The 24,966-nt window shown below is 38.9% G+C and overlaps 4 protein-coding genes across 5 annotated transcripts; 2 read left to right on the forward strand and 2 right to left on the reverse strand.

Moving 5' to 3' along the window:
* Positions 1-4: 4 nt before the first annotated feature.
* Positions 5-5,922, forward strand: LOC110061645 (glucose-induced degradation protein 4 homolog). Its single transcript, XM_020768489.2, has 7 exons — positions 5-223; positions 341-400; positions 1,867-1,941; positions 3,486-3,518; positions 4,138-4,239; positions 4,365-4,495; positions 5,189-5,922. Exons 1-7 carry the CDS (start codon positions 80-82, stop codon positions 5,250-5,252), a joined length of 609 nt encoding a protein of 202 aa, XP_020624148.1. The 5' UTR covers positions 5-79; the 3' UTR covers positions 5,253-5,922.
* A 2,974-nt stretch (positions 5,923-8,896) lies between these two features.
* On the forward strand, positions 8,897-11,937 carry LOC110061644 (glycogenin-1-like). 2 transcript variants are annotated; one of them, XM_020768488.2, is made up of 2 exons: positions 8,897-9,098; positions 9,188-11,937. In XM_020768488.2, exon 2 carries the CDS (start codon positions 9,210-9,212, stop codon positions 10,179-10,181), a length of 972 nt encoding a protein of 323 aa, XP_020624147.2. In that variant the 5' UTR covers positions 8,897-9,098; positions 9,188-9,209; the 3' UTR covers positions 10,182-11,937. The 2 variants fall into 2 exon arrangements, with proteins under 2 accessions (XP_020624147.2, XP_020624146.2); XM_020768487.2 differs by having other exon boundaries at positions 8,897-11,937.
* Positions 10,715-17,829, reverse strand: LOC110061649 (uncharacterized). The gene is made up of 4 exons (XM_089289982.1): positions 17,007-17,829; positions 14,048-14,183; positions 13,771-13,903; positions 10,715-13,135 (listed from the first exon to the last, which is right to left on the reverse strand). Exons 1-4 carry the CDS (start codon positions 17,624-17,626, stop codon positions 13,050-13,052), a joined length of 975 nt encoding a protein of 324 aa, XP_089146108.1. The 5' UTR covers positions 17,627-17,829; the 3' UTR covers positions 10,715-13,049.
* A 1,857-nt stretch (positions 17,830-19,686) lies between these two features.
* LOC110061669 (bifunctional arginine demethylase and lysyl-hydroxylase JMJD6-like) lies at positions 19,687-24,317 on the reverse strand. The gene is made up of 4 exons (XM_089289983.1): positions 23,619-24,317; positions 21,939-22,074; positions 21,172-21,301; positions 19,687-20,694 (listed from the first exon to the last, which is right to left on the reverse strand). The coding sequence occupies exons 1-4, from the start codon at positions 24,233-24,235 to the stop codon at positions 20,606-20,608; spliced, it is 972 nt and encodes a 323-aa protein (XP_089146109.1). The 5' UTR covers positions 24,236-24,317; the 3' UTR covers positions 19,687-20,605.
* Between the last annotated feature and the right edge of the window lie 649 nt (positions 24,318-24,966).

Consider the following 24,966-nt stretch of genomic DNA (forward strand, 5'->3'; position numbering starts at 1 on the left):
TAATTACCCACACTGCCTCGAGGGAGTGGCGTTGGCAAGTTCAAAAGACCACCGTACAGTTGTAAAAAGTTCTGCCGAAATGCCGGGGAAAATTGCCCTGAATCCCCTTCCTCCGGGCACGAAACAGCCTGGTTTGGCACAGTCTTTGTTGTACAGTGGAAGCAGATTTCAGGGGCACCAAAAAAGTAAGGGAAATCGTTACGACGTCGAAGTTGTGTTGAAGGTAAGTTCGCGTGAGTCGTGTCGCAACTCTAAGAAATTCCCGCCGTAGTGTCATTGGATGATTCTGGTCTTGAAATTTTTCAAGGAAGTCTAATGAATTTTCATGCTTTCCTTTTAGCACGTAGACCAAGAAAAGGGGTTTCTGTGTGGATATTTGAAAATAAAGGGTCTAACAGATGTAAGTTGAGTTTTTTCGTGCTTTGTGTCTTTGTATTGTACAGATGTCTGTCTGCTCCGCTGCCCTCGATTGACAGTTGAAGGGAAAACTTAGATTTGTTTGCCGAGGCTTTCGTGCAGTTGTTTTCGTTTATGCCCTCCTATCTTGGCAACGCTCCCAGTTCATCGTTTATACGATATTTCTAATATTTACGATCAGGTGTTTTACCTCTGATGTAAGACCCATTGTTTTTTCAGGAAGAATAAACTAGAAAGTTCAGTTCTGAATAGCTGTGTAGACTTCTATATACAGTCTGACCGTCTACTTTTATGTGTTAACATGGATTTATCTAGAAACATGATTAGAAATTTATATGTATTCATATATTAATGCTGTTTATGAATGAATGTGAAATTGCTTTGATCGATGTTATTTTGATCAAGGAACTAGTCTGTAGTTCAAAGCAGTAATGTATAATAACTGTCAGTTTTTCCTAAATCAAATGTATACGATTTTCGTATCCATTATTCCCGAATTTCTGAAAAAACTGAACACTTCTAAACGTTACCAAAGACGTTAGGACAACTTCCGAACATTGCTGAAGATTCCCAAAGAATGTATAATGTAGCACTGTGAGGCCCCAAATCTTGGTGCCATCTTCTTTTAGCTTGTTACTTAGGACTCAGATGTGACATTAAGCGAAATGTGAGAGGCTTAGGCCCTTAATTAAGATTGAAAAATCTGTGCATCCACACATTACTCAAGCTGAATAGTTTTGCTTGTTGTATCGAGCAAGGCTATCATTTTACTAATATTAAAATTGAAGAAGGAACCTCCACTCAGCCTTAGATTCTCGGTCTACTCTAGTGGATAGTGTTTTATATGTATCTGGAGGATGGTGTAAGCTATCCATTGAACAACCAGGACCTGCTTTCATGCTTGGAACAGTCACAGATGATTTAGGGCAATTGGAACAAGTTAAAAAGTGGGCCAAATTATCTCACTCTACCTAAGTTTAACTTGGTTTCCAAAGTGAAGTTCTTCATCTAGATAGGGTGCTTGTTTATTGTGGATTAACCCAAAAGTGTGTTGTGTTTAGTGTGAAGGCCACACTGTCATGTTTCTATATTTTCAACTATCTGATAAGGCTGCTTGAAGTTCATTTTTGTAGCAGCAGAACATTGTAGTTAAAGTTCCAAACCTTTATTTCACTCAGTTGCACTAGAAAAACCCCAGTCACATATTGCTACTTGCTATAATTTTGTTAACTGATTCTTGTATAAGTTTTGCATCTAAGTACATTTCCCTACAAGTGTTCGTGTAACATCAAGTTTTAAAAATTCAGGGTTCTCATTAATTTAGGGAATAAAGGGCTTGTTTCATGAAGTAGACGACTGACACTGATTTGAGCACTGAAGAGACAAGCCTCTAGGGAGGCTTCCCCAGATATGATATAAATTTATAATATACTTTTGTGTTGTTTATAGGAATATCCTAATCTTACGACATTTTTTGATGGCGAAATTATTGGAGAAAAACATCCCTTTTTGACAAGAAAATGGGTAAGGACTTAACTAAGTCTTGTAGTGTCATTTTATACCTGTAAGCAATTATTTTACATTCCTGACTTATGTAATCTCTATTGGTCAGGATAGCATGGCATTTAGCTGTTCTCTGGTGAATATTCTGTGTCTCTTTCCTAAAATGCAATTCTGTAGCGAATTCAAATTAACCTCAAGCTCCAACTAATTTGAGCTGGTATAAAAAATTCAAATATATTAGGTGATGTGGTGTACTTGCCAGATATTCTCTTCAAACAGAGACTGCTGTTTAGAGACAGCGTTTGAAACCACGAATGTATATGACTTGGTAATTAATATCATGTGAGGATCTCAGGTGCACAACCCCTACCCTTGTGGTAGACAGATTCGGCTAACATGCTGACCCTCGCATCCTTGTTGCCACCCAGTTCAGATCATGTGATGATTCATTTGGGTGGTTTAAATTGTCCTGTTTGTACAAAGTCCCATGCAATCAGTTGTGCGTGACAGATTGCGCAGTTGTAGCCTCCCAGATGAATCATCACATGGTCTGAATAGGTGGTTTTCACTGTCACGCAGTGAAAAACTAAATTGAAAACTATTCAGAGGATAAAGTCAAGAAATTTTATTATTATGGGAGACGGGTATAGAAGACACTTCTCCAAGTTTTGGGTCTCTGCGTTTTCCCAAACTTCAGATATTCGTCGAAATGTTTTGCACAAATTTACAGAGCCCAGTATGGAGCTGCCATGTTGGTGGAGATCTGTGCTCCACCAACATGGCGGGTGGAAAATAGTGCAAACATCTGGAACTTACTTTGGCTATCTAGGCGACTGATTATCTGAACTGAAACAACAACCATTTACAAAAGCACTTTTCCTAACACTTTAACTCTTAAAAAGGCTAAAAATCAGCAGATACATGTATATTTTTTCCACGAACGCAATTGAAGCGGTATGTCACGCACCGCCATAACTCTGAACTTCAAACGGCGCTGGTTTCCAAACCAAGCACGCTATTAAGCTGAAAAGTTGTAGACAGATACAAATTTAGATCCCCTTATGCTTTATGAGGATAAAAAATTTTGTGGCTCTTTAGTTTTGGATTTTGGAATTTGATGAGGTCACATGAAAATGATCTATTGGGTGGCAACAAGGATGTAAAACATATTAGCCAAATCCATCTATCATGGATCAATCTCACATGAAACAGAATTAAGTCATCCCCATCTAAGTTCATGTCTTTAATTTAGAAAGAAGTATTACTTCATCTGCAATCTTCTTACATTTCATATTAAATTTGCACAGTGGAGTTCTGATTTTTCAAACCCTTGAATTTGAAAGTGAAGCAGTTTTTTTGCTCCCTGTCCAAAAAGGGTAGGAGAAATTTACATGTACCTTTGATTTTTCAAGCCACCATACATTTTGAATCAATTCCCATTCCCCAAGGTGGTTCAAAAGTCAGGACTCCATTGTACATGTTATTGTCAGAAGTGAATATTAAAATATAAAGGTAATTTTGTTCAGTGCCACTCTGAAGTTCAACTATCTTTGATTTATCTCCAGGATGCTGATGAAGATGTTGACAGAAAACACTGGGTAATTTACGTTTTCATAATAACTTTTTATTAATTATCACAGTGTGGGTGAATAGCAGAGACCATTCCACTATTGCAATTTTCCTCCAAATTCTATTTTGCTGTTGTTTTGTTAGAACCACATAATTACTAATATATGATTTTTGTTATTTATTAAATGGTAACAGTAAGGATTTAAGAATCACCTTGTACAGCTGAAATTGAAATTGTGTATCCCTTGAAAGTACTGCCAGTAGCATCCTTCTTAAGATTTTCATTCACAGAACCAAATAAACTAAATCAAGATTTGGCTAAAGGTATATGAAGGTTATCAGTTTCCATGTTACTGTGTCTCTGTCGCTTGAAATCTAAGAAAACGAGAATTACTCTGCAAAAATCAGCCAAACATGTAGATGTGAGTTTGCAAAGAGAAAATAGCCTTTAGAGTAATATGAGCATGGCTCTCATCCTTGTCTGTACATTTTCTATTGGGTCTTTCGTTATACTTGAGTGTATGATACTCCACTATTGTATTGATAGTTAGAATTATTTTATTGAGATAGTGGTTTTAATGTGGAGTAATTTTGCTCCTATTTTCTGATGTGGCTGATAAACTTTTAATTTGCTTGTTTTTGTTACAGGGCAAATTTCTGGCATTTTACCAGTTTGCAAAAACATTCAACTCAGATAGTTTTGATTACAACCAACTGGACAACCTAGACTTTGTTTTCATGAGATGGAAGGTAGAACTAGTTTTCAAATGTACTTCCTGTTTTCTTGTAAGTTTGCTTTGTGATGTAGGCTCACTACAGTTAATAATACAAGTCAATTTTGCTCACTGTAGTTTCCTAATGTCTTGAATTTACAGGAACATTTCTTAGTTCCAGATCACACCATCACAGATATAACTGGGGCATCATTTGCAGGCTTCTATTATGTATGTCTACAGAAATCAGCTGCTACCATTGAAGGTTACTACTATCACCGAAGCTCAGAATGGTTAGCTCTTGTTTATTTTGTTTCACTTCTGTTAGTCTGTGCTTCTAGTAAAGCATAAGCCAGGGGCACTTGCGTAAATAAATGAAAGACAAAAAAAAGACGAAAAGAAATATTTATTGCTTCAATCTGTTTTAAAATATTGCCTGATGTATCATAAAGACCAAGGGCAATATTCTCCCAGTATGGTGCCAAATTAGTGAGAGTCATGGGTTCAAATCCTGTTTCAACCAAGTGGATGTTTTAAGGCCTTTTCCTTACATCTGCAAAAGTTATGTACACTTGTAACTGTGATGAATCTCTGTCATGTCTTTAAATGTTTCTCCTGCAGTTCAGATATATCATGTACCATGTATTTCCTTGCATGAGACTTAGCAAACAGCAAGTGTATTACATGGGCATTAACGCATAATGCCTGTATATGTATTACAGGAAAATCTGGCCCAGACTATTAGCCTATCACAGCATGTTTTACATCAGGTCTAGTCATAAATATTAATAAAATAATAATCATATGAAACTTGAAGCATTATTTTACTTAACTGAAAAAGATAGCAACCAATTCTAAGGTATCAATAATTCACAGAGTTTTTGGAACAACTTTACTTGACATCAACATGTTGATAGTTGGCCAAACTTTCACTAGTTAGGTTATTTTGCAACCTTTTAGTAACAGTCATTATTTTTCTCTCCTAGGTTCCAGTCATTAAATCTTGTCCATGTTCCTGATCACAGTCAACCCATTTATGAATTCAGATGATAGTGAACTTTGTGTTCTGCTTCTCCAGAAAGATTTTTTAGACGTATTATTGGATTTACATTAGATTGTTTTATGCTTTTCACAAGGTTTAAAGCTCAAGTCAAGCAAGCTCAACAGAGGTTAACCAAAAATGAGATTAGGCTTTAGATTTTACCTGCCAATAGCATAGTCATGGGTTTATGCTACGTTCCTATACAGTGATTAGTTATTAAGAGGAGAAAGTATTTCCTGACAATTCTCACGTCGTGATCCAAATGATGATATATTGAAGGAATGTTTAAGTTATGTTACATGTACGTCCTTATTTAATCACTGAGATGATTTTGTATGAAAGTAGAACTGAGAAAACATTATTGATGCGACAAATCAAGTTATGGATTGTAATTTTGTTTTTGGTTCAAGAAGCTAAGCTCTAAATTATTCTAGATGCATTTGCCTGGTATTGTAGGGGAATCGTTGTTTACAATATTTGCCTTCAGCCTGATCAAGCTACAAAAATATCAACTCTTGAGTTTTGAAAGGGCATGGTATGATGAACTGCCCCCTCTCCCCCACAAAAAAGAAACTTCTAGTTAGTTTTTATAAAGGATTGATGGGTTCATTAAGGCTTTTACCAACCAGAAATTTTGCAGTGTCTGGAAGCCAATACTTCTTCAACAGTACATCCAAATACTCTGATTTTTCAATAAGTCAGTTTCATAAGCTCTTACGATGTTTGGAGTCAAAGGAGGCAATATGTAAACAATGACACCTGCAAAGATTTGCCCATTTGCTGTTTTTTCTTTTTTGTGGCTGCTAAAATAATGCAGTCATTTATTGGATGAGAGGTAGTGCAGTGTCCTTATGATAAATAAGCAGGACTATGGATGGAGACGTTACAGTTTGACTCCTAGCTGTGTCTTTTGGTTTGTTCTTGGCAAGACACACACTCTGCCTCTCTTTCTACCCCAGCCTGGGAATATAAAATAATTAATGGTTTACAACAGAAGCCCAAAGTTATAGACTCCTGGTCCTGGATTTATCGTTTCAGAGACAGCCTATCAAAACATGGCTGAATATGTGCACCTAATGTGCCCGGGGGGGGGGGGGGGGGGGACTCCCATATGGAGTGGACGGGGATGCTCGTCGGAAATTTTGAATTTAACCCCTAAAAGAGACCAATCTGGGCGTGGCTGAAGCTTATGCAGACCCCTAAAAGAGACCAGTTTATAAAACAGACAAATAAAAAGTACAGTGACATTTAATGATGGCGAATTTGTTTATATGAATTGAGTAAATATAAAGAATCAAAATTCTTTCTGTTTTGTTATTTCTTCGTGTGCAACCCTTAACAAGACCTTGACGGCTAAAAATAATGACATTTTGCCCAGAACACCCTAAGCGAGACCAAAATCCAAAATTTACACCCCTAAGCGAGACGACGAGCATCCCCGTCCATTCCATATGGGAGTCCCCCCCCCCCCCCCCCCCCCCCGGGCTAATGTGCATCTAGGCTTGGCTGGATAAATATTTTATTCAGTTATTTTTACAGTCATTATTGATAGATGTAATTATTGTGCTACCAGTGGCTCATGATTTTGAATGAAGGTCCAGTTAGAACAAAAACTGCAGGCTTTTCCCTGTGATCTTAGGTGAGGATACCAGAAAAATGTTTTAACAGCCTTCTGAATGGTTCACAAGATTAAAATTTGAAAAAAAAAAGAGAGTTGGTAAGATGGTAAGCTGAAAAATTAAGTTTGTCGCACATTTTACCCAGGTTTCAGAGATTTTAAATTTCCTCATTTCCATCAGGGCATGGCTCCAATATGATCAAGGGGAAAAAATCCTCTTGGACTAGGGTAGAGAGAGTTACACAATTTAAAATATTGTTTAGTAAACTGTTAATAATTGGTTAGTGCAGTGACTACTGTCCATCCAATATTGTTGCCAAGTGATATCTATGATTGCCATGGTCACACTGACACACATGGGAGATTATAGCAATAAAACTGGGCTACTCTTGTAAAATAAAGTCATAACTTACTTACTTTTGGCTCTGTCAATTCCAAGCCCTCCCATTCCCCCCTCCCCAGGCATTGGACCGGTATTTGACATTTTCTTTTCATAAGGTGGCAAAAGCCCCACCATGTGGGGCCAGCTGGTCCACACAAAATCCCTGCAGTGGGGCTGTGAGAATAGTGCTAATGCCCCATATTATATTGAAAAGATTGTTAAGTCCAAAAATGTTACAAACAGGAATTAAAATAAAATTCAAAAAAGTGATAGCCCTTACACCATAGTCCTGTCATGTTCAAGAAGAACAAATAACTCATTACATTGCAACACAAGCAGACAAAATAAGTCCAAAAAATAGAGTGGAAATTTAAATTGAGTTAAAGGGTGTGGGGAACAATCTTAGGTACAGATCCAGAGCTATTGCCAAGAGATTGCTGGAGATAGTATCTTATGGTAGGCGATTCTGGAGCATTTCTAACATTAAATGGTGAATAGACCATATTTGTATTCTTGGTATTGGACTGGAGCTAACTTGCAATGGAGGCTCGTGTGGAATATCATTGAAAAGAGATTTAAAATATCATTTCCATTTGATTCCCCACATTATCTTCAGTTGCAAGCTAGTTCCAGTCCTAAACCAAGAATACCAATATGGTCTATTTTATCAGGGGGACACCAGACTTTAAAAAGCACATGACCGTCCTCATCTGCACGTTAGAAAACTTAGAGAAAAGGAGCTAGAGTTTGGAAATTTTTCAACACAGATATTGCTGCAGACTTTGTGGCGTATACTGGCAAAAATTAAACTGAAAGTAATTAGATTAGTCTTTCAGTCATCTGTTTGATTTCAGGACCCATGCGAGATAAATCTAAAAATTTATCATGGTAAATTGGAAGTAATTTTGTAATCAAAACTCAAGAAACTGCGACCAATGGTGGACCCCAGGCGGCAGAATAGGGCCATTCTAATGCATGATGATGTTAAAAAATTTCTCTGTTACTGCAGACTTCATCAGTGGTGGATACAGACCATGGGAAGGGGGGCTTGTTTTGCTTACTGCAGACTTCATCAGTGGTGGATACAGACCATGGGAAGGGGGGCTTGTTTTGCTTGCCCTGCCGGCTTTCCTTCTTCTTTTCTCCCCCAAATGAGAGGGGCGGCCAGGCCCCCTGGGCCCCTCCCCTACATCCGCCACTGTTCATGGCATTTAGTTGTCTTGCTGTGAACAGTTCCATTGCAGTTCTAACCAAAAAACCCCTGAAGAACCGCCATTTTTTAAATCTCCCCATTCAAAACGTTTAAATCCCTAAAAGCTTAAAAAATTCGCCCAAAAATCAGCTTGGTGGAAGAAATCCTCAAAAAAACTGATAAACTATTTTATGTAATTTACAATGAAATGCAGTATTAGTTTCCAGCTCCTCAATCCCTCTTTCAATAGGTATATTTAAGATTCCTTTTATCCCGTGCCAGCCAATAATGCGAGGCATACCTCTACTACCAGTTTAAGACTGTAGGCACGTCACGAATTCTAAATCAGTTTTTTTTTCTGTACATTGCTACTAAACAAACTTGTTCTGTTTTCAGAAAATAACCCTTGCACGCCTTGCGTGCCTATATTTTTTCTCGTGTCCTACTCGTACCCAGGAATTCTCAGCGACGTTGTCTCGGCGGCCATTTTCCGTTTTCCGAAAGGGATTCCAGTTCTTTGCATGTCTCGAGTTTTCAGCGAACATTGTTTCAAGTGAAGAAGAAAAAGCAAACGGAGTAGAATGAAGGAGTCCTCACGAACAAGACAGAAAGGATCTCGTCGAACGATCTGTGCAATAGCCTTCATTCCATCCTTAATTGTGGTGATATTTCTCGTTGTTTGGAGACCGCTCTTGCTTCCATATTTCTTTAGATACGCAAAGATGGTTATTTCTGAATTTATGATCGATAGGCAGAGGTTTCAGGATAATCAAATGCAGTTGGCCAACAAGGAATGGAGAATGTATCAAATTGAAAAGCGATTTGGCCAAGACTGGTGCAAAGAGACCGCGAAGCCAAGAAGTGACGTCACATGGCTGACCGTCATGGTGAATGAAGATTTCGCCGCCCCTACGTTGGTTCTCGGTCACTCTATCCGTACATTTTCATGCCAGAAGAACATGATCACGTTTGTTTCGGAAAAGGTGAGCGAGGGAACGCGAAAAGCCCTTCAGAGTGTTGGTTGGGAAACTCGAGTGGTTGAAGAAATGGACTGTGATTGGTTAGATGCCAAAATTGGTGGAGACCGCAACAGTGGGTGGTTTGGAAAGCCACTTGGACACAGAATAAGAGGGACACACACACGATTCCATGCTTGGAACTATACAGAATATTCAAAAATCATTTACCTTGATGCAGACTACATGTTGATGACAAACATGGATGAACTTTTTGACATTCCAGATGATTTTGCCGCTGTTCCATGCTCCAGACCGGGTGTGTTGGAACCATGCTTCAATGCAGGACTTCTGGTTGTTAGACCAGACACCAACTCTTACCAGGAGATCATGAAAAATTGGTGGAAAACCACAAAAAAAGACACTTGTCCCAGTGATCAAGTTTTGCTCTGGCATTATTATGCGGACGCTGGTAACTGGAAGGCACTTCCTTATGCATACAACATCAGACGCATTATTTTTAGGCCCCTGAACTCATTCCATTATGCATGCTGCAGGCCACCTAAACCATGGTCTGCAGCTTGCAGGCCAAGCAGAATAGAAGCCAAGGATTTTAAGGGACCAATTGTAACTGTTGATCATATGTCATTAATCTTTTGGAAAAATTTCTATGAATTGTTAGAGAAGTACAACTTAGATGAATGGTGGAGGTCTACAAAGTTCTTCCAGCCATCACAGGAGTTTGGGCTTGTGTCTTATGCTGACTGCTGGAAACATGTACCGAAATAATCTGGATGACATAAATTATTTGTTCACAGGAAGTCCAAGGTCACATTAAGGGCAGAAATGTACACGAATGCACGCAAAATTGTAGGGCAGGAGGTGCAGGGGGGGAGAGGTCACACCCTGCTGATTCACCTCTTGTTCCTCTGTCTCTTAACTCCTAATTGATTTTTCCCAAAACAATTAGATTAGTCACTCTCGATTTCTATGCATGATAGTTGATTCAGGCTGTGCACTTGTCAACTATCACAAGATAGAAATCTTGAGCTCATAATCTATTTGTTAAGTATATGGCATACCAGCTGCTTTTATTGTATTCAGTTTTGTAGACATGGCAGATATTGCTAATGCAATGTTACAGGAAATGTCTGCATTAAAAAAAGAAAACACTTTGTTGCTTGGAAAAGATAAAAACAGGTCTGTCAAACTTTATGATTTAAGATGGCCACATGATTTTCCCTTTGGGAACTGCATTTTTGTATGACAGCCATAAATGTCAAGTGAAAAACTTCCACAATAAAAATAAAGGAGCACCCAAATCAAAACAAACAAAATCATTATTTCACATGCTGCACAACTGTTCAAACTCAAGTCAAAGGCAGGGCCGTAGCTAGTAAAATAGACTATGAGTAGTACTGTTCCTCTTTTGCTTTGCCCTTCGTGCATGACGCGAAAGAAAACCACTAGAAAGAAATAGCTATGCGAAATCCTGGGGTTCTAGAAGCACATGTCTCGTCTGCAGGATTTCACGCAGCCATTTTTTCTTTACGGTTTATTTACGGTCTTGTTCGACAGACTAAGTGAAAGAGGGACTTCTCGAAGTCTTCTAGGAAGAAGGAAACTAATGCACATTCCTCCGTCATTTTTTTTTTTTTTTCGTTTTTTGTTTATTGTCATAATTAATACCCTAAATATCTAAGAAGGAAATCTAACCATGGACACTGCATCAGTCATAATTTTTTCATGGACTTTGCCTCAGTCATAATTAGTTTCTGGCTACGGCCCTGAAAGGCAACAAACGTCTTGAAATTTAATACACTTCTTTATCTTGTTTATTTCACTTATGTCCAGGATTGAATGCTAAATAAGATGCATGCTCCTTATGAGATGCATCACAAAGTGTCACTTTCATAGTCATACTTGACATTATTATGTGTGTTTTGGTGGCATTTTTACAAATTAGGACACTTTGTGATGCTTATCACAAAGAGAATGCATATAATAAGCGTGCACTCCTGGAGATATCTGGTCTTTTTGTAGTATCATTTTTTTACCTCTATTTTACACTTCTTTGTTTAAGTTCTAGTATAACTGAAAATTTTATGACTGGGTAAATTATATATAATACAATCTATGCTTCTGGGTTTTTTTGTTTCACTGAACTATGGGTGTATGCCAAGTAAGTAAAACGTTTACCGAAAATTAGTGGCAAAAAGTCTTATTAGCCCAGCAAATCATTCCAGTTTGGAAAATAGGTTATTTGGAATAATGAAACTGAAAGATCACAGACATCTTCAAGTCAAATGTAAACACTAATAATAATAATGATAATGAAAATGATAATGATGATGATATAATAATATATATTACTAATTAATAATTTGTTCTATCACTTTTTACCTAAGTTATTTTTTTACATCTACTTAGCTATAGATATTGCCAAAACTCAATATGTTTATGTAATTTAATGAGTGAATGCAGGAGCCCAGCTGAGTGATGTTTTACTGAAAGTGTTACCAATGAGTAAATTTTATGAATGCCTGTTTCTGTTTTCTTGTTGCCTTCAACCATGCATGTATATTATAAATGTGTAGTTCCAGAAAATATCAATACCTCCCCAATGGAAGGGATTTTTTCTAAGACAACCCCCCCCCCCCCAACCCCTCTGGAAATTCCAGTTAAGCTTCATACATTTCTTTAAATTTCTTGGCCTTCCAGAAACCCCATCCCCCAGGAAATTCCAATCCCTTCTGTGGGTGAGTATGGATATTTTCTGGAACTGCACAATGAAGCAATAGTACATATGAGGTCAAGATGGCTGGACCGAGACGGAGTCGAGGTCCATAAACTCACAGAGAAAGAATGAGGCCAGTATCCAGCCATCTTGACGGACCAAGCTTGGTCAATAAAGGATTTATTATATGGCTTTCTGAGAAATTTTTCAAGCAGGACATGACGGGTAGTCCCAAGCGGGCAAGATGGCTCCATCTTGCCCACTCAGGTAGCCAATCACAGTGCAGGATTTGATTCATCTTGCCCGCTCATGGAGCTAGCCATATAATAAAACAGATTATTAATACCTCAAAATACTGTAAAATGGATTATTAATAAAAGCATTCTGAATGACAATAACCTTTTCCTCAACAAAAGCATTCTGATGGGGAAAATAGGTTGATACTATCAAAAATCTGGACATGTTCAGATTATATATCTGGGAAAGAACAGTGAAACAATTAAGTTTCTTGTAACTGGTCAAGACATTGCACAAAAAGTTGAGTTTTCAGGTGCATAATGGATTAACACCTTTACTTTTCGTTTATCATAAGCATGTGTCACCAGCTTCCCCTGAGGTCATAAAAAAGCAAAGCAAAGGAAGATATCTTCCCAGTAATGGCAAAATCTTAAAAGCAAAGTCACCTGGTTTATGCTTCCCTTCAATTACAATCCTCCTTAAATTATCCTCAATTACAATCTTGCGATTTCCCCTTTTAAAATCTCTAAAACTTATAACAAAGGAAGTCTTGAACTGTCTCCTATCCCGGGGCAAAGATCCTCTGCACCCCCTCCAAATATTGATGGTTGGCCTGAGGGTTCTTAGACCTCAGGGGAATGCTGGTGAAAACATGCATAATTTAGGGACTGTTGTTTCTTTTTCTAGTCATATTCTGCCCCAATGGTAATGCTGAGATCTCCTGGCAAAACCTGTGTTGAATGATACCACTGATTTGTGTCCACAACAACTGCAAGTTAAAAACATATTAAGCCAATTAACAACAATAAAAAGGCGAATCTAAAGAATGGCACTGCCCTGAGTTACGCATGGTTCTTCTTCGTCTTCTTTTATTGGCTTGAATTTTTTTGGAGGGGTTCTATCACCTATTTTAAACTTGTTGTTTTTCCACTGATAATTAATCATGGCCAGCTTAACATAGAGTATATCCTCTATCAACCCCCTGCCCCCCACCCCCCTCCTTCAAGGGCCTATTATATCCAGTCCTGTCACAATGAGCCCGCAATTTCCCTGCCTACAGTAAATTACTTGTTACCTATTTCACACTAGAACTCACTAATCTTGACTAATAACAAATCCGTCTCTGGCCATTAATGTTTACTACTTCAGTTATCCTGTATGTGACTACAAAACAAATTACAGCACTGGTATTCCAAGCATATTTGAAGGAGGGGCTTAACATTGGAGGTAGGCCAGGGCTTATTTAATTTAATGGAAATTTGTTTTGCACTCACTTTTTTCATGTAACAATTAAATATTTGAATTTAATCTTCCAATTATAAAGTAACATCCCTCTACATCGTGTTCCTTCCCAGGAAAAAGGTACATAATTTAAACAAAAAACAAAAACTTTAGCTGACTTACTGACTTCTCCCTTGTTCATTGTTGTTGTGAATATGGGCTGACAGACTTGTTCACACTCTGGGGGAGGGATCAGAGTCCAGGTCTTTTGGCCTGACAGCTGCGCCTGCCATGATGGACGGTCTACACTATCAATCTAAATAAAATTATTATGTATTCAGCACAATGTTATGTTTGCATACTAGGAAGATCATTTAAGGCAAGGATCAGCCTTAGCCCACAAACACTTAACGCCCTTACACCATGGCTCTGGAAATTTTAACAGATGTCATATACATACATGTATCTGAGCTCCAGGTCCCGGTCCTCCCATAAAGATCCAGTCCTGTTCGCTGGTCTCTGATTGGCTTGGCAAGAAATATGGTAACTGGTAGTGAGTACGCAATTCTTCTCTGATCGTAGGGTCACAATTACTCCTGAAAAACATGCAGTGGAAATAAGTAAGCTTTTGTTTACATCATAAGGAAAAAAGGTGTCATTGTGTGGTGCAAATTGTGTTAAGAGTCAGCAAAGTTCTCAAGGCAATAGAGTTATTGGGACAAAATTGATGATTTTCACGACCACCTAAACGAACAGAACACCGACATCTAGTTTACTAAAGAGAATGAAATTGACAATTTTCATGACCACCTAAACGAACAGAACGCCGACATCCAGTTTACTAAAGAGGACGAAGTTAACGATTTTCACGACCACCTAAACGAACAGAACGCCAACATCCAGTTTACTAAAGAGATCGAGGAAATAGAAAACTTCCTTTTCTAGACTGTTTGGTAAGCCGCAACAACAACGCTGACTTTATTAGACGAAACATTTACCGACCCACTGAAACTGATGCAACGAACAGGAACCCAATGCCTGTTACTACAGTGACTATACCTTACATTAAGGTAAGGGTACTTCTGAGACCATCTCACTGATCCTACAGCCCTACAACATCCGTGTAGCCCACAAACCTACAACTACGTTGCGACACCTACTGACCAACGTGAAAGACAGGGACGAACCTAACAACAGACAGGGAGCAGTTTACAAGATCAAGTGCTCCAACTGCCAGCCTTCCCTAATTAGTGAGACTGGCAGAAACCTTAACACGAGACTGACTGAACACAAACGAGCCACGAGAAATGGTGATGCCAACAATCACATTGCTGTACATCATCAACTGACAAACCACAACATTGACTGGGACTCTACTCAGTGCTTAACCTGCAGTACAAACTATTTTCAACGACTGACTCTGGAAAGCTGGTACACTAACCTAGAACAAACGCCACTTAACAGATGTCAACAACTACTGACGCCTTACAAACGACTTATCCATGACCGAAATGAAACCTACAAATGGACTTCCAACAGACCGACTTAATTTGACTGACAAAAGATGGACCAAAAACCGACCAATTTGACTAACAATAGACGGATCGAAACCCACCAATGACTGATGACAAACTTTACACGAGTCTTTCAGCCAATACCATCATGGCTAAACTGACCAATCATGTTCAACCGACCAGACTTATAACATCATCAGTGGACAAAACTATTCACTTGACTCTGAAGACGACTTCCGCTCAGGTTGTCGAAACGTCAGTCACCAACAACAGTTCTTCTCAGAACTACCCTCACCTGGACGATCACAACATACGAACTACTGATACTCCTGGGTTCAAACCATTTACTATTAAACATTCTTGTTACGGAAAGCTTTGTCTGTATCCATATAGGTTTTTGACAAAAATTATCAGCCCACTGAAGCCTATCATTTAGCAAAACATACTAGAAACAACATTCTCTCAAACATGTATATACATCTACAGTGGAAATCTGATTTTTCAATCCTCCAAGGGAACAAAAATTGGTTTGAAAAGTATATAGGGCAAATTCATGAAAAATGGGAGGGGGGGCAAATAACAGTGCTCAACTGAGGGGAGCCTGAAAACAATTCTGTTATGATTGACTTATCTGGAGGTTTGAAAAATCAAGGGTTTGAGAAACTGGGATTCCACTGTATATTATAGTTCATTTCATCTGGGAAAAGTGATCACTCAAACTAGAAGCATATCCTCTTGGTGCCTGGTTAATTTTCAGTTGTTTGCCTCTAACAGGTCAAGCATGGCATGTTCAGTCTATTTCTTTTGTTAATAAACTTCAAACAAGAAATTATTTAAATGGTTTGCACTAAAGTAATTAGACAAAGGAGCAGTCCCTACTGTTCAGAGGAAAAAATATCCACAGTACTGACTCACCGTTAGGAACTTAAAATCAAGTCTGAATGCCAAAACTCATAGAAATATTCTTAGAAAAGCACTTTCAAACACTAAATTTATTGCAAACATTATAGTTTTTGATTCAACAAAACACAAATTTTTGTTTATTCTTATCACTAAGTTATGCTTGTAGTCCGGTTCAAGATTATCTTCAATGCATTAATTTAAGCCAGCAAACTACTAAGCAGCCAATGACATTTGGCCTAGTCACTGCGAACATGACAGACCTACGAACAAAAGAAGTCTGCCAGATAATAACTTGTCACCTTAGATTTAAATGTATAATTTGGTGGATGTGGCTGAAGTGGTCGCACTGGATGTCCCCCCTCCCATGCCCCCCCTTATTGTCCTTTTGATCCCAGTAAAAGGTTCACTTACAGAGACACAAATGGTTTTGTATAACACATGGCAAATTATCCTAGGATGATAGGGTGCCATTAAGAACCTGGTTATCCTCTGCTACAAATTAAAGGCATTTTTTTCTGGACAAATATAAAATTTAGCTTCTTTGCTTCATACATGTACATATCAAAACAGTTAAAGAAATGAAAAAGTTTCTTTTCAGTTTGTTAAATATAACAGTTCTTTAATATTTGCTCTTTTACGATCCACTGAGAATTTGTAAATTGACAGCTGGTTTATGCCCTGAATAAATTTTACTCCCCCACTAGACAGGTGTGCATATAGATTCCACTCGTTCAATATGGAAAAACAAACGAATCTGAAATCTGACTTTTAAATCTACGTTTGATCTGGAAATAATGAGTGCAAACTTTGAATAAAACAAGAAAATCAGTATTGTCACGACAACCGCTATCAATTACCTACGGAACTTAAGTAGATCTAAGAAACCTCTATTCAACACAATGTCAGCTGCGTTTTATAATACATTACATTTGTAAGATTCGAGTCCCTTTGAAAGGACTATCCTTTTTTTCAGTTATGCGCTTTTAGATGTTCTTAACTTACCAGCCAAAATACCATGGCTCCGCTTTCCATTCTGACCTTTCCTTTGACATGTTTAGCGCCTGTTCCAAAGAAATAAACTCCGTTCTATAAGGGAAGAACTGACACTCATCTTCGTTCACTCGATAGGCTTCTTTGTTCTTGTCGAAAAGATCCTTGAAAAACGTAAAATTGAAGCGCCCGACAGCCGACCAGTTCTTCGCACCGTCAACAATCACAACTGGTCGACCACTGTAGGCATACTTCGAGACGAATTCCTGCTTCGACAAGTTAGAAACTCGAGGAATCTCGGTCAAACCTTCACACAGAAGCGTGCAGTTTGTACGCTTACGGGTTACTTCGATGAAAATTTCGTTGACATCCACGAGGCAAAGTTCTTCTTTCACTTTCAGCAGCTCGATCACGTCGAAATAGTATCCAGCTATCGCCAAAACAACAGGTAAAATGACAATCAAGAACCATTTCAAGCTTCTCCACTTTGAAGAGGTTGTTTCACGGTCCTTCCCAACCTGCCGAAGAAATTCCGAACGAACTTTCTCAAGAGTTTCTCCTCCTTTCAGCGACTTTTCACGCAGATCGGAAAAAAGAACGACAAGTTCTTCGACGCCTTTCGTCGCAGCCATTAGTGATTGGCAAACCAGGCCCGTCGCCCACCAGACCAGAGTGTCTGCTTTGTCTTTATAACTGTGTTTTCATCAATGCGGCATTGACCTCATGCATATAGCGCCAAAACATTATAAATATTGATAAGCCTTCGTCAATTAACTACACAGCGTGAATATAATAGAAAGGGTATTAAAGAGAGGCAGGGATTTCCTTGTTTCCAGATCTTTGTCGCTAAGAAGCATAGAAAAGTGATGGGGGCGGGGGCGGGGTGGGGAAAGTACAAAAGAAATTCATGCAAGGGAGGGTGAAAAAAAAAATCGTGCAAAGAAGAACTGAAGAAAAAAATCCTGTAGAGTGCATTGCACTGGCGGGCAAAACTGTGCCCGCCTGAAGGGCACCTTGGCAGCCACTTTATACTGCAGTGGAAACCCGTTAAAACGGTCACCAACGGGACATGAAAATAAAATTTGGCCGTGTTAACGGGGTAGGATCAAACCACAAGACTGGACTAAATTGAGTGACGTCTTAACAGTTATATCACAATTGCCAGGAGTCCAAGTAACTATTCTTTAATAACATTCTGGAAAAGAGATATAACATTTAAACAAATGAAACTTCAATCAGGGTATAAAACATTAACAATGGAAGGATGAACATAACTGGTTCAAGTGACCGTATCAACGGGGTAAAATTATAAAGGATTCAGTACAGGTTGGGATTTCAGAATGTGGCCGTTGGCCGCGTATTAACGTTACAGGGTGGCCGCATTAACGGGGTTCTCTTATAAGAAAATGTATGGGCGTTTCGCCGGGACAAAAAAACAAAAAAAAACAGTGACCGTGGTAACGAGGTGTGCGAAGTAACTTCATCATGGATACCGCTGGTAGTTTGCATTTAAGCAAGCTCTCAACATATAGGAACAAAACAATATAATCTAATCTCTTGATAAGAATGATTTCACAACTGAAGTGTATGAATCAAGAATGTGGACACTAGCCTGTTCCAGGCTCTCGATCAGTGGGCATGATCGAAAAAGCGAGCGGGCGACGAGCGGGGTCTGGTAGAGAAAAAGGAGAGGTCTCTTTTCTCTCTCGGATCCCGCTCGTCGCTGATCCCGCTCGTCGCCCGCCCGCGTTTTCAGGCGCTCGCCCCCACCGACCGAAAGCCTGGAACAGGCTATGTGGACAGAGATGTGCACGGACATGCCGAAATGTAACGCTTCCCTTAAGATAGCCGCCAAGATCAACTTTGCGGGACAAACGTTGGAATCAAAGATAATCATGGAGGCGTTAACGCAATTGATGTTTTGGGCAGTTTCAACCTATTTTAGGTTTTGCAAAGTAAACGACGCATTATCATCCAAGTCCGATCAATACATTAAATTTATTAGCTGGAAATCGAGGAAAACACACCAAAAATGCTTCAATTTTGCACATTTTTCTGGGAGAGATACCCCCAGAACCCCCCCCCCCCCCCTAGCGGAATAGGCCCTTTGGCCCATATTTGTAACTGGACTGCCATTCACAGAATCTTAGCTAACACCTTGATTCACTGCATGCCAAGAATGAATTTTATTACAAGGGGAAGGAATAAATAAAATTGATATTTTCCTAAACATCAAATAAAAAATGTAGTGCAGGGCCATTTTAGGCAATAGTATACTCTGATGTATCTGATCAACTTGTCTACTTGGTTATGTGAGTTTTATGTTTCCAAAAAGATTGTCTGAAACATAATAAATATTTGTTTGAACCCTGTTCCAGGCATTCAGATTGTGAGGAGTGTCCAGATTAAGATTGCTGCGGTATAAAATCCTCCCCCCCCCACCCCCCACAGTGAAAAATCCTGCAAGCTGAAAATACAGTCCCACCCAACCCCGAGTTCTAATGGTCTGTCCCTGAGCTTGGACTCTCTCTTCCGCTTAAAGTGGTTTTTTTCGATCGGGCTGCACTTACCTCACGCAGTGGCTTTCCATAACAACTCTGCGGAAAGAAAGAAAGAACAGCTTCGACTTTTGCCTGTGCTTTTTCGTTTTTGGCGTGTCTCGTCGAGGGAATCAATTACTGTTTTGTATCAATTGTTCTTTACCGATCTTTATTTTATTACTTTACCATCTCGTATCAGACAACAGTCATTATATATTATATTTGCAACATTATTGGTGTTCGCATGATTTTCCTTTTCATGTCCTTTCTCTGTTTCTCCTTTTCTTTCCATCAGACGCGGCCTTTGCCTCCGCGACTTTCTTCTGGTCTTTCTTTTCTGTTACCTTGGGTGCTACGTCTACTGACAACCGGATTGATTTGACTGACACATGGGCAAGTTGATCCATCTCACTCACCCGTCCCACTTTTGCTAAAATGAGTTTATAAAGATCGATTATCATAAGATCAATATGCTTTTCGGAATTCCGTCTGATTGGTTAGCCTTACAAATTGTACTAACAGCTTGAGCTGTATTTCAATACCGCTGACAATTCTTATATACAATAACCTATAAATGTCTCTCTCTGCAGAAGGTTCCCTATATTCAAGAGTCGAAGTCAAACTATTCCAAGGAAACGTGTCTGGTCGCATAAAAGGAAACACAGAGGAAAAGGGCACGGCAAGCATGCATGCCAAGAGCTCCATATTACTCAGATTATCTGCACCTAGTATGGACGTCCAAAAATCAGTGACTCTAATTTGTTTCTTGAGTCAATATGACATTGGCAGTTGGCAAACAGTTTGGCAAACAGTTTGGCAAACAGTTTAGCCTGTTTGGCGACTTTCTCAAAAGATTCTTCATTATTACTTTACTCGCTGACACAGGAAACAACTAAAATATACACCTGGCATGGTTTACGTCCGGTCTTAGTCGGAGTGCTTAAAATATTTACAGAATGATATAGTGCGCTGCAATGGGTGATTAAGCCGAGGAAGGCAAAACAAAGCAGGGTCTTATTTGGACCTTATTACGTAGACATTAACAAGGTAAGGAGAGTAACGAGAGTAATATTAGTCGTATTCTGCTCCAATAGTGATGCTCAATTCACCAGTGGGAACAACTTTTGTGGAGTGAAACCATTGATTGGTGTCCACTACAACTAAAGGAAAGAAGTATTAAAACAGAACATTAGAACAAGATAGTTGAGAACTTAATATTAAATACTATTGAGGCCTTATACTGAGAGAGAAGAAATCGCTCTTTACGTGTCCTGCTTCCATCAATTCACCCGTATGATATTATTAAAACAGATAGAAATCCCCACTTAGTTCTCTCAATTTAAGGGTATATTCTGCTTCAACTGATTTTAATATTGAAGACCAACATTTTTCTCAGTTTGAAACACGGAAATTGCTTGTATATTCTATCGTTGATTTCTTCTCAGTTTAAATTTTATGGCTGATAACGTTGGAATGACAACATTACAGTAAAGATAGCAGTATTAAAGATTTCATCTCTTTTTCTGAAAAACTTCAAAACACTTCAAAAGCACTAGACACTACTCAAGTCTAGGCACGTTTGTAAGTAGTCTGCCAGATCCCTCATTCTACCGTCCCTGCCCCCAATCCTAACTTACTTATTTCTCCTTTGTTCATTGTTACTTGCATGGACTTGCAGACATGTTCACACTCTGGGGGAGGAATAAGAGTCCATATCTTCTGCCCTGACAGCTGCGCCTGCCATGATGGACGGTTCACCATGTCTATCTGCAAACAAGAAACAGAATGACGTTAGTTAGTGAGCTTTTAATCGAGAACCAGAACTTTTTTTCCTTATAAAAACAAAATATGCGATACCGTCTCTATTAAGTAAAATTCTTCAAGATTGTATTTTCTTAGTCCCATCCCAGATATCCTTCCAACCTCGTTCTCAGGTCCGGAAGGGCGGGAGGCTTTGATGAGAGACCTGGGAACGAAATTGAATCTTCCCTACTTCCGCCTTTTCCTTATGGGGGTAGAATTCAATTTGAACTCTCTCTTTAATTTCCCTGTCAGGATTCAATTAACCCTATGTAGGGCGGCTGCGCGTGGCGTAGATGACGTTTTATGGATATGACTATATGTATCTTGTTACCTAAGTCCCGAGAAACGATTTCAGCATCACTTCAATATTACTGATTTAAAGCGTTGCTACTTACAGCTGAAGAATACTAAAAGTATGTGACTTGTTCAACATTATTGAGTAAATATGAAATTTAGTATTCTTCCACTTTCATCTTCATTACCACATGAGAAATTATAAACATAAAAAGTTTGTCTCAAAACATAACAGTTTAACATAACAGTTCCTCGACAAGTTGCCGAGTATGTTATGAACTGACTGCCTTGATCACGTGTCACTCACGTGTATGGGTGCACCAGGCCCAGGTCCTCCCATGAATATCCAGTCCTGATCGCCAGTCTCAGCGTCCAGCGGTATAAAGTAAGGTCTGTTGTAGTATTTACGCAACTCATTACGAACAACGGGGTCGCAGTTACTCCTGCATGAAACAAAACAGAGTAGCTTTGATCTGGCATTCCTTAAAACTAACTAACTAACTTGTGACTTGATAAAAATTACGCTCTATCGGGCAAAACCCGTTTTAAAACAGTGCCATGTTTCATTCTCTATAAGGTCGAACTTCCACTCACGGCCACTCCTCTGCAACGGCCTCTTTTGTTTTGGCCCAGCGAAAGGTCCTTACAATAACTCTTATTATAGCCTCTCTACAACGGTAACCTCCCCACAACGACGCCAATGGTCACCAAACGCCAAAACGTTTCCCAACAGCAAAAATAACCTCTCGGCATCCCATGATATTAATAATAATAATGATAATAATAATAATAATAATAATACATAATATTTTAAGAGGAGGCCTCCAATTACCATGAGGTGGTTTTCAGGAGGGTCCTCTGAGAAAATAAATGTTAAACCTTTAAAATACATTAAAATCTAAAATACAATAAAAAGGACAAAAACCTATGCGGTAAGCTAACTAAGATTAAAAAACTAAAACAAGAATTAAACTACTACTAACTAAGGTTAAAATGGTTCAATAAAAACTGTTTCAGTTTGTATTTAAAAAGAGTTTTCGGCATCAGTTTCTTTAAAGAAAAGCGCACATTTTCTCCAAAACTTTCTTTTTCGCCATAAATCGGTCCAATTGACCATTCTTCGTCTCTAAAGAGCAAAATTTACCTCGATGAAGGAATTCATACATTTTTGGTTAAAGCACTTGGTAGTGTGGCCCAGTCGTTAATGGCTTTATAATATGTTTTGCTTTTTCCCCATTCCGTTCTTGGCCTACTGACTTTGGGCATGTAGCCATTTCGAGTATTATGACCGTGTTGTTGGTTCATGGTGGATCTGAATACACCGAAATGTTTGGGGATGCTACCTTTCATTACATCTTGCACAACACAACACCGATGACCGAACCGCCTCGCATGTAAAGACACCCACCGGAACGACGTCAGAGCCTCTGCTGATGACATTTTCGACTTAACGATCTTCTTCGCAAAGCGATTTTGAAAAGATTGTAATTGTTTCATCTGTGTTGTAAGACCAGGCTGGTCACCCCAGACAATATCTGCATAATCTAGGTGTGGTAGGACAAGGCCATGCTATACTCTGAGTGACGATGTTACACTGATGATATCGTGAAAGGTGATTTACTGTTTTATTACCGTGCAAACTACGGTGATACTGAAAAGATACTGACCAAGGTTTATCTCACGCCATTAGGACAGAATTGTTTTGATCGACTCTTTCAGGCAAGTATTCCTTTGTTTTCGTATAAATCCTTCAAACTGATAACACAACGATACTGCTTAACTATATTCATGACGCTGAATTGCATATGCACGTCCGGCAGTTTGCACATAATGATGATCGTGAAATGATAAAAATAAATGTCCATCTGTGATATTAGTTATGTATTGGCCATATATGCAAACACAGGCTATGGTTGTCAGCAAGTTAGTAAAACGTAATAGTTTTATTCTTCAAGTTTTTTGTTTAATAAAAAAGCCTAATACTTACCAGCCGATGTACCAGGGCTGTCCTTTCCATTCCGCTCTTGACTTTGGCATTCTCAGCGCTTCCTTCAGAGAATTGAAACCAGATTTGTAAGGGAAAAATGTGCAACCCATATCAGGATTTTCTTCAGCAGCCTCCTTGTTTTTGGAGTAAAGGCGTTTAAAAAACTGAAAGCTGAACTTTCCCACAGCAGACCAGTTCTTTGCAGCATCCGTAATGACCACAGGCCTCCCACTGTATGCGTACTTGGCGATGAATTCCTCCTTTGATAGATTAGAAACTCTGGGGATTTCATTCACGCCCTCACAGAGAAGCGAACATTTACTCGGTTTGCGTGATATGTCGTTTAAAAGCACTACATCGGGTTCGAGGAGGCAGGGTTCGTACACGTTTTCCAAAAAAGAATAGCTCCAGAACACGGCAAGTGCAGGCAAGATTATGTACCAAAGAATCGTGCTCCAGTTAAAGAAACTACTCGTCTTCTTCTTAGACGGAACGTCATATACCTCGCGTAAGAATTCAAATCTGATGTTCCCTATCGATTCGCCGGATTTTACACACTTTTCGCGCAGGCCAGAGAAGCGAGAGACAAGATCGTCTATTTTCTTCGAGCGCCCCATGTTCAGTTCGAGTCAACTGAACACAGTGCCGTGTGGTTTATTCTCGGTTGTCGTTCAGTTGGCACTTAAGAAAGAATGGCGATATTGGTTTTCTTTCAACCTGAAATGGTCAAGCTCCTTTTTGATGCAAATTTATTTCTTGAGTGTTTTGCTAAAATTGTCTGATGAACACGGATCACTTCCCAGTCTGTTTCTTTTACTGGTGAAAATAATTATTAGTCTAACAGACTCCCGATTTGAAACTAATTGCAATCATCAAGACATCAGTTATTCTTGCTTATCACTACAAATAGACACCCAGTAGCTCAGGAGCTTTGTTAACACAATTAGGCTCCGTAAATGTGATAAAAATAGTTTCTATAATGTGCATCACTTTATCATTAATTGTCGTCGTTTACATTTACATCTGAATTCTTGCAAAGTCACCCAATGGCATGAGTGCAAGATTAAATAAACGAAATTTAAAACTTTAATTTAACAGTTATAAGAGACATTTAATAAACTCAAAAGGAAAGGAATCCGCAAAACGGATCAACGGAAATCAGACTATTACTGGCACAAAAAGAAAACGATTTTTCGCACTTGGATCAAGGGGAGTTTAGAAACACTATGAAACTTTTGAAAGCCTGTGGCGTTTTTTTTTTTCAGTAATATCAACAAGAGGAACTAGTTAACACCACTTGGTACAATACTGCTTCTTAAACCAGCTGGCCCAAAAAACTGGGCATGAT

Source organism: Orbicella faveolata, unplaced genomic scaffold (assembly GCF_042242905.1).
Source record: "Orbicella faveolata isolate gen_17 unplaced genomic scaffold, um_ofav_v1 contig_2, whole genome shotgun sequence".
Lineage (NCBI taxonomy): Eukaryota > Metazoa > Cnidaria > Anthozoa > Scleractinia > Merulinidae > Orbicella > Orbicella faveolata.